This window comes from Microtus ochrogaster, chromosome 7 (genome assembly GCF_000317375.1).
Source record: "Microtus ochrogaster isolate Prairie Vole_2 chromosome 7, MicOch1.0, whole genome shotgun sequence".
Classification (NCBI taxonomy): Eukaryota; Metazoa; Chordata; class Mammalia; order Rodentia; family Cricetidae; genus Microtus; species Microtus ochrogaster.
Window position 1 is genome coordinate 64,268,803 of NC_022014.1, and position 9,200 is coordinate 64,278,002.

Below are 9,200 nucleotides of genomic sequence, written 5' to 3' on the forward strand. Positions count from 1 at the left end.
AGATGATAAATATGGGCCAGCCACACAGAGTTTAAGGACTTAACAAAAATTTCACTTTTCAAGCTGGTCATGCAGGTAGGAGGGCTAACACGGAAAGTTAAAGGGCAGCCTAAGCTACAGGAGAACCTGACTCGAAACCAAACAATTTCAACAAGTATCTCTGATCATTTCAAATTCCGTTTGTATTTCACCAAGACCTTTACTAAACATGTTTTCTGCAGCAGGGTCTCATATGTAACCCAGACTTCCCATGAGCTCATTATCTTCCTCATTAATCACCTGAGACCTGGGGTTACAGATGTGGGCTACCATGCCTTGTAATAAAATTCATTTCACTGAACACGCCTTTAATCCTAGCACTCGGGAGGCAGAGATTCTGTGAGATTGAGGCCAACCTGGTCTACAGAGCGAGTTCCAGGACTGGCTTTTTTGAGAAATCCTGTCTCTAAAAACCAAAAAAAAAAAAAAAAAAAACCACTTCCACTAGCTTTTATGACTATCAACAACAAAACTCCTTTCTTGAACTGTTTATTTGCATTTAAAATTTTTTTTTTTTTGTTTTTTCGAGACAGGGTTTCTCTGTGGTTTTGGAGCCTGTCCTGAAACTAGCTCTTGTAGATCAGGCTGGTCTCAAACTCACAGAGATTCGCCTGCCTCTGCCTCCCAAGTGTTGGGATTAAAGGCGTGCGCCACCACCGCCCAGCGTCATTTAAAATTTTGCATATACTGTGTTCCTTTCTTTACTGTCACTTCTAGTCAAATTTGTAGTTTCTCCCAGGAATTCCATAGGTTCTCACTTCAGGCATTTTGCCTAGAAACCTTAGGCATCACTTCATCGCCTCTGCCCCTCCCCACTCTCATTGCCTTGATTTCTTCAGCCAGTCTTAATATTTAATAGTTCCATTTCAGGACTGCTGTAGATGATTAATAACGTAAAGGGCAGCAGGACGGCTCATGCAGTGAGGGTGCTCTTCAAATGCCTCCAGTTTCATCTCGGGGGCTCACATAGTAGGGGTGGAGGGTGAACTGACTCATTTTCTGACTTTTATAGGTGTGTCAAGGCGTCTGATACAGAATATGCACAAAACAAAAATTTAGTAAAAACCAAAAATAACAGTGCAGAAAATCACCCTTAAAACAAGTGGGGATGCCGGGCTGTGGTGGCCCACGTCTTTAATCCCAGCACTCGGGAGCCAGAGGCAGGCGGATCTCTGTGAGTTCGAGACCAGCCTGGACTACAGAGCTAGTTCCAGGACAGGCTCCAAAGCCACAGAGAAACCCTGTCTCGAAAAACCAAAAAAAAAAAAAAAAAAAAAAAAAAAAAAAAAACAAAACAGCGGGGATCTGATTTAGCTTATCTATTTTTGAGTCAAGGTCTACGTAGCTCTCGCTGCCTCGAACTTGGAGATTCTGTTTCCCACATGCTGGAATTTAAAGATACACCATCACCTCTGACTATTTTATGTATACTTTGACTATGAAAGGCTGATTTTAGAATGGAGATGGTGGTGCAAACATTTAATCCCCCAGCACTCAGGAGGCAGAGGCAGGTGGATCTCTTGTGTTCCAGGTTGGTCTGAGAGCAAGTTCTAAGACAGCCAGGGCTACAGAGAGAAATCCTGCGTCGTAAAACAAAACCACACACACACACACACACACACACACACACACACACACACACACACACACACAGAGAGAGAGAGAACAACAAAAAAGTCTTTGGCTTTATTTTTTCCAATTTTTTAATCTAAAGGGTTTCCCTGCATGGCCCCAGCTGACCTGGAATTGTGTATCATAGGCTAACACGGATCCTCCTGTCTCAGTTTCCGGAGTGATGAAATTGAAATCACAAGTTAACAAGTTCTGCTTGGTTTTGCTTTTATTCCAATTCGAATTCATTAACAACATTGAAAACCTGTATGATTTCACACAAAAGGCCCTAAATTCCATTCCAGTGATTACAAAACAAAGAAACAAAATCGTGGTATCCAATATAAACATCCTGATTTCTGACAAAATGCAAAAAAGTTCTTAACTCCCTAGTCTAGCACAGAAGCCGGATCTCGGACCTGAGATGTAACCGTTGTCTCTAGTAGTTACGGTCCTTGCATATATTTTACTACATTTTCTTTCTCATCCTTTGAAAGGAGGAAGAGAAACACCGAAGGCAGGGTTCAATCGGAAAGCTGGAAAGGATCCGCCTAGACACTTTCCTAACAGTCTAAAACGCAGCCCACCGCAGATTCGCAGAAACACCAGACAACAGCTCCGCCCGAGCTCTGAAACCAATCACCTGCCACTCCGCCAACCAAGCCGAAGCGCCGAGGATGGCCAGGTTTCCGGAGCAACAGCTCAGCATCATCTGGCTCCGCCCCCGGCGCCTTTCCCGCCAAAGGCCGTTAGCACCGCGGAGCATGGCGGGACTCGGCTGCAGGCTAGGTTTCATCAAATCCTTTCAAAGCGCCGAGCTGCTTTCAAAGCCGGTTTCCTCCTGAGGAGCCCGGTTATCCTCGACTCAAAAGGGATTAACAGCCCCTTCCTCCGCAGTATGTAAATTTTACCAAACGTCTGGCCGCCTCGCGAACCGATCGTTCCGCCAGCCGGGAACGCGAGGGACTTTTTCCCCTCCGTGCGGAGGGTGACGTCGCGCTTGCGCGAGCGTACTTCTCAGCACCCGTTACGCCCGTGCGCGTGCGTACTGCGACGGACGCGCAGTTTCCTCCGGCTTCTCTTCCTCTCCCCCTCCCCCCCATATCAGTGCGCCGAGCTGATAAAGGCGCCATTTTGGACGGGCCGCGGGAGACGTGGTGCCGCTCAGGGCTCGCTCGGCCGTACGCTAGGCTTGGTGGGAAGGCCTCTTCTCGAGTCCGCGCTTTTTCGTCGCCGCCATGTCAGGAGGTGGTGTGATTCGTGGCCCGGCGGGGAACAACGACTGCCGCATCTACGTGGGTAACCTACCTCCAGACATCCGAACCAAGGACATTGAGGACGTGTTTTACAAATACGGCGCCATCCGCGACATCGACCTGAAGAACCGCCGCGGGGGACCGCCCTTCGCCTTCGTTGAGTTCGAGGACCCGCGGTGAGGCAGCGTGGGGCTTGCGGCCTTGAGGACATAGCTGGAGTAGTTGGGCAAGGCTTTCGAGGCCTTCACATTATGGGGGTGGGGGGGAGAGGAGGGGCTCCGAGGCCGGGAGCGAGGCGCTATCGCCCCTGCAGGAGTCGAGCAAGGAGCCGAGTCGGCGTGCTGTCTCCGGTGGCCGGCCGCCTCGGACGTCCCCAGAGCCCATGCGCAGCCCCCGGAGCGGGAAACTGAGGCGCTGAGGGCTGGCGTGGTGGTCGGGAGTCTGCCCGGCGTGGTTCTGGGTGGGGGAGGGGCCGGCCCTATTATGCAGCGCATGTGGGCTCCGGCGCCGTCTGGGGTGCGCATGTGCGCCGGTCCCCCGCGGCTTCCCCGAGCTCCTGGAGCTTGGCGGCGCCGGTCCCTCTCCTCCTCCTCCTCATCCCCTTCGCCTTCTGTGCTCACGCAGAGACGCGGAAGATGCGGTGTACGGGCGCGACGGCTACGATTACGACGGCTACCGTCTGCGGGTAGAGTTCCCTCGAAGCGGCCGCGGGACTGGCCGAGGCGGCGGCGGGGGTGGAGGCGGCGGAGCTCCGAGAGGCCGCTATGGCCCGCCATCCAGGCGCTCGGAGAACAGAGTGGTTGTCTCTGGTGAGTGGACTCCATGGGGGTTAAAAAATTCTTCCCTCGAGACTGGTCTGACAACTACAAGTTTTGGTGTTTGGGTTTTTGTTTTCCTTTCCTTCTTTTCCTTTTACCCGGACTCTTAAAACGGCTTTCGGTCTTGGGGGTGAATTTAGTAAATAAAGATTACTGTGGTGGTGATTTACCCAAATTAGGTTGCAGTACTAGCCTATGAAGATCCTTTACAAATAAGTTTGGACTCTGGATCTCAGACTCTTACCAGCTCTTTACGTGGAAACACTTAAGTACACTCATTAAGTATTTTAAAATAATCTTTGCTGTGATGGACATTAATACAGTTAGCGTGGAGCAGGGTAATTCTCATTAAGTGGGGGGAAATCACTTTTGCAGGACTGCCTCCGAGTGGAAGCTGGCAGGACTTAAAGGATCACATGCGTGAAGCAGGTGATGTATGTTATGCTGATGTTTACCGAGATGGCACTGGTGTCGTGGAGTTTGTACGGAAAGAAGATATGACGTATGCAGTTCGAAAACTGGATAACACTAAGTTTAGATCTCATGAGGTAGGTTATACACTTATTCTTTTCTTTGACCAGAATTGGATACAGTGTTCTTAACAGTGGAATTTGAAGGTAAGGATACAGGCGAGGGCGTCCAAATAAATTACCAGAGACCTGGTCTGTCTGTCTTTGTATTCATTCAGCATGTCTGAAGACAGGTGAAAGCTTAGATCTTTCAATGGAAAGTTCTGTCTATCCAATAGGGAGAAACTGCCTACATCCGGGTTAAAGTTGATGGGCCCAGAAGTCCAAGTTATGGAAGATCTCGATCTCGAAGCCGTAGTCGTAGCAGAAGCCGTAGCAGAAGCAACAGCAGGAGTCGCAGTTACTCCCCAAGGAGAAGCAGAGGATCACCACGCTATTCTCCCCGTCATAGCAGATCTCGCTCTCGTACATAGATGATTGGTGACACTTTTTGTAGAACCCATGTTGTATACAGTTTTCCTTTACTCAGTACAATCTTTTCATTTTTTTTTAATTCAAACTGTTTTGTTCAGAATGGGCTAAAGTGTTGAATTGCATTCTTATGTAATATCCCCTTGCTCCTAACATCTACATTCCCCTCATGTCTTGGTAAATTGTATTTTAAGTGATGTCATAGACAGGATTGTTTAAATTTAGTTAATTTCCATGCTCTTCAGACTGTGATATTGTGTAAATGTCTATTCTGCTCTGGTTTGTGTGAAATGGGATGTTGGGGGTGTTTGTGGTTATCTTACTTGGGGAAGTTCTTATGTTTATCTTGCTTTTCATGTGTCTTTCTGTAGACATATCTGAAGAGATGGATTAAGAATGCTTTGGATTAAGGATTGTGGAGCACATTTCAATCATTTTAGGATTGTCAAAAGGAGGATTGAGGAGGATCAGATCAATAATGGAGGCAATGGTATGACTCCAAGTGCTATTGTCACAGATGAAATTGGCAGTATTGACCTTATACTAAAAGACGAGGGTTAAAATTTTTATCAACATCTTATGCGGTTATTTCTAGCTACAATTGCTTTGCTTTTTAAACCTTGGCAATTGTGGCAAAATTGCCCATTTTGTAACAATTATTTGCTCCCTTCCCCCCTTTTTGTTTTACTAGGGACTAATGTGGGAAGAATGGCTAATTTGTCAGTGCTTAGTTCCAACTGTTAATGTGTGGCCTGCTGTTGGTGTCCATGTGGGTACAGGGTGTCTATTTCCAAAAAGAGTATAATATCAATACTGCTAAATCTGCATGTCCTCTGTGTGACTGATAGAGCCTTATTATTTCATTTTATAAAGACAAAATGACAGCAGAATATAGAATTTCAACGTATTAGTGTAGATAATCTAGTTGGGAGTACTTTAAGTCTCGCCTTCCCTTTTACTATTCATAATTGACTCATGTTTAAAACATTTTAATTTACAAGCTAAATTGCAGACGGGAGCAATAGATTTAGTTTAGTCTTAGGTGGGTAGCAATACCAGTAAACTTCAATTACATAACTTTGCAACCACAAAACGTGATACCTGTACAGTAACAAGTGTTGGCATTATCAGTTGAAGTGTAAATATAAAGTGCTTCTTCCAGTTAGTCTCTGTAATGATTAAGTTTCTAAAATTTATCTAAACACCATACAGAAACTTGTTTTGGGGAATTTGATAGTTATTGATGTACATCTGTTAAACTGATAACAAACATAACTCATCATTCCCCAGAAACCTTTTTTGATTACAGTATCTAACATTTTGCCTCCTCTTTTTTGGTTTTGCTGGTTATAAAGGTTTGGATTGGAGAGGGATCACTGGATCCCAATCCTTGGAGCTGGATCATTGGATTCAAATCATAATGTGGATAGGATAGGGAGGATGAATTACCAGGATTCATGGAGCGGGATCAGATTACCAGGAACATAGGAGTGGATTCCTTCCTGCCCCAACCAAACCGCATTCGTGTGGATTTTTTTTTCATTCAACTTAATTGGCTATTCCAAAGAGTTTTTTTCCTATTTTTGACGATTGGAGCCCTTAAGATGCACGATGGAATTGTGTTTTGCATTTTTTGGTAAAAGGAGCAAAGCGAGGACCTGGAGATAAACGCTGGAGCAATCTCCTTGGAAGGATTCAGCACGAGTAGATGGTAAACATTTAAAGGGGAAAGGGGGGGTTTGTTTAAAATAGTAAATCAGTAAGTCACTTCTAAATTTAAAGAAAACAATATTGGAGTTGAAAGAATAAGTAGGTTTCCAATTGGCTATTGCCGTTTTTCTTTGAAAAATAAACATTTTTTAAAAAACGATGCATGGTTGTCCTTTTTCCTCTTCATGTAAAATTTTGCTGGGTAACTAGTGTATCGGCTATTTCTTTAAATTGATAAATTCTGACTTGTTTATGTGTTGTTAGTAATTAAAGATATTAATCTAATAAACGATAATAACTGTCTCTTACTGTTGTGGAAGTCTTAAGGGGATAATAAACTGAGTGTGAGGCAGTCATGTATGTAGTACACTTATGTAGGGGTTAATAGTCTGGAAATTAAGCTTTCATATTTTGCTAAAGTATGATTAAGAACTTATAGGTACTGTTTATTTTGTTAATACTTTAGACAAAATAGGTTTTTGTACAAAATTGGTTGATGGCTAGTAAGTTTTGATGTTGAAGGTAGCTTTTGAAATCTTTGGTGACACTCAAATTCATTAGGAACATCAGCAGGGGTAATAGAAAGCAGCACTGATCTTTTTGAGTTGTGGACGGTATGCTGACATATTAACTGCTTATAGGGTGAATCAATATGCTTGTAAAGCTTTTCAGCCATAAAGAGTATTCTGTCCCCAAACTTAGTGATCTGTATTAAGTCAGCAATTATATCTTAGTTTAGTGTTATATCTCTGTTAGCTCCTGTAAAGCTGAATCTTCATCTTGCTTGGAGTGGAGTATGGTACTTTTATTTAAAATCCCAAGCTTTTGATTTCCTTATAGTTAGAATGAACAAATCACTCTTCAGTATGCTAACGGAAGAAGCTAGATTTTTAACTTTTCCTTTGGGTTGCTGGCTGAATTTAAGGTTAGTCAGGTATAAGAAAATTTAGGGGAGACTGGAATTTTAATATGAAAGACATAGGCTTCAAGAAATTTGCATAAGGTCACACAACTTACACATTTTTAAAGACTGTCCTGGAAAAGAAAGTGATAGATAAACTAAGTTCAAAACCAGGATTTCACTTTAGTGTAGACTCATTAAGGTTAAGTAACTGTAGTTAAGAGAATTTAAAACATAACTAAGCATAAATTTGCTTTTGAAAATAATCCTAAAGAATTAGCATAAATATGATTAAAAATTTAAATGTGAATATGTTTTTAAGTACATTGTATGATCAGGAAAGTTCTCAAATGGTGGATTCTGTTTTTTTTCTTTGTGTGGCTTTGCTTTGGTCCAGACTTTCCTAGAATTCAGTATGTAGCCCAGGCTGGGCTCCCACTCCAAAGCAATCTACCAAACTCCTGAATTAAGAATGAACTACTATGCCCAGTTTACTAAAATAATTTTGAAAGGCAAATATGAGCTCAATACAAGCAAATTGGTTGTTTTGAGTGCTTTGGAAACAGGACCAAGAAATGGCCTCTATTAAATGAAGCTTATCTATTTTAAGTAGTTCAGCCCTAGATTGAAATGAATAAAAAGTATTTTTTGCGTTTATAAGACTATGTATGTCTTGGGTTTGAACACTAGAGAGCAGTGTTTGAAAAGTACAGTAAGTTTTAAGTCTTAAGAAATAGACCTATACCCATACTGACAATTTATGCCATTTTGGAAATAAAAATACTACCTTGATTTCCACCCCTTCCCCTTCTCTGTTCCCTTAGGATATTGTAGGGACCCTATGATTAGTTTTTCTAACCAAGAAAGCACTTAAATCTCTTTAAGCAAGTACTTTGCATAACATCTGGTTGAATAACCCAGCTTGCTGTTCAGCTCATCCTACTGGAGACAAAGGTAAGACATTTTGATACCTAGTTTGGGGTCTAAATTTTAAGAACTAAAGTTTGGAATGAATAATTTTCTCTTGGAATGGTCCCCCTCCCAGCTTTTTAGTAATTTTGAATGTTTATATATCCTCCCATCTTAATTCTGGAGTTGAATGTGATAAATTCTAAGATCAGCTTTTCTTAGTTTTGTCTATGAACATGGTTTTGTAGGGTTGGTGCTATTTTCAGCTTCCTGTGGTCAAGGTCAATTCTTGGTGTTTGCCTTTTTGCTTTGTATATGAAACTTGTAGTTAAATTTACAAATGAAATAAAATATATGTATTTAGTATTAAAAGGAGAGAAAGTATTAGACTGAGTTCTGTTGTAACAAGCAGTTTTGGCTTATTTCTATCATTTTTTGAAGATTGACAATCCACAATTCTGAAATCTTAAAAACCATGAGTACTAGGGATTGTTTTTGTCGAGCCAATTGAATGTAAAAATCTGGCCAGAATGATACCTTCATTGTATAATTAGTGTCACTAATGAGTTTGCCAGCAGAAATACTAGTGTAACTTCGTTACAAAGTTGCTTAGACTTGTTGAAGGTGTTTATATAAGGTATATGGATAAAAGCTTCATGTAAAGTGTGAAAACCGTGAAACTCAAATACATCTCTCCTGGGTGGGCAAGGAGTTGAATGTAGAATTGTACTAGTATTGTGGAGGATTAACGCTGCTGTATGTAATTTTGGGAGTGAATAAAAGGCTGTTACTTTGAAACCCTTATTGAGATTTAAGTTCTCCATCCTTTTAGACTGAACCAGGTATAGAGGAAAAGGTGTCACCCACATCTTACTATATAGTTAACACTAGCAGACTGTTTTACTCCGTGGAAGGGAATATTCAGCCACCCAGTATGTATGTAGTACAGTACTCCTAAGGGTGGGTATTTAGGTTCCAGAGGGGTTTTTTTTTTTTTTTTTTTTGGTTGGTCTAA

At 42.3% G+C, this 9,200-nt stretch overlaps 1 protein-coding gene across 2 annotated transcripts; it reads left to right on the forward strand.

Moving 5' to 3' along the window:
• The first annotated feature begins 2,085 nt into the window (after window positions 1-2,085).
• Srsf1 (serine and arginine rich splicing factor 1) lies at window positions 2,086-8,989 on the forward strand. 2 transcript variants are annotated; one of them, XR_001228986.2, is made up of 5 exons: window positions 2,086-3,082; window positions 3,531-3,715; window positions 4,100-4,272; window positions 4,473-5,155; window positions 6,021-8,989. XR_001228986.2 is itself a non-coding variant. In XM_005350504.3 (4 exons), exons 1-4 carry the CDS (start codon window positions 2,889-2,891, stop codon window positions 4,665-4,667), a joined length of 747 nt encoding a protein of 248 aa, XP_005350561.1. In that variant the 5' UTR covers window positions 2,086-2,888; the 3' UTR covers window positions 4,668-8,989. The 2 variants fall into 2 exon arrangements, 1 of the variants encoding a protein (XP_005350561.1); XM_005350504.3 differs by having other exon boundaries at window positions 4,473-8,989.
• The last annotated feature ends 211 nt before the right edge of the window (window positions 8,990-9,200 follow it).

Coding starts and splice junctions, on each gene's coding strand:
- Srsf1 (XM_005350504.3), top strand. CDS start 2,889: ATGTCAGGAGGTGGTGTGATTCGTGGCCCGGCGGGGAACAACGACTGC. Junction 3,083..3,530: donor GTTGAGTTCGAGGACCCGCG/GTGAGGCAGCGT, acceptor GTGCTCACGCAG/AGACGCGGAAGATGCGGTGT. Junction 3,716..4,099: donor GAACAGAGTGGTTGTCTCTG/GTGAGTGGACTC, acceptor TCACTTTTGCAG/GACTGCCTCCGAGTGGAAGC.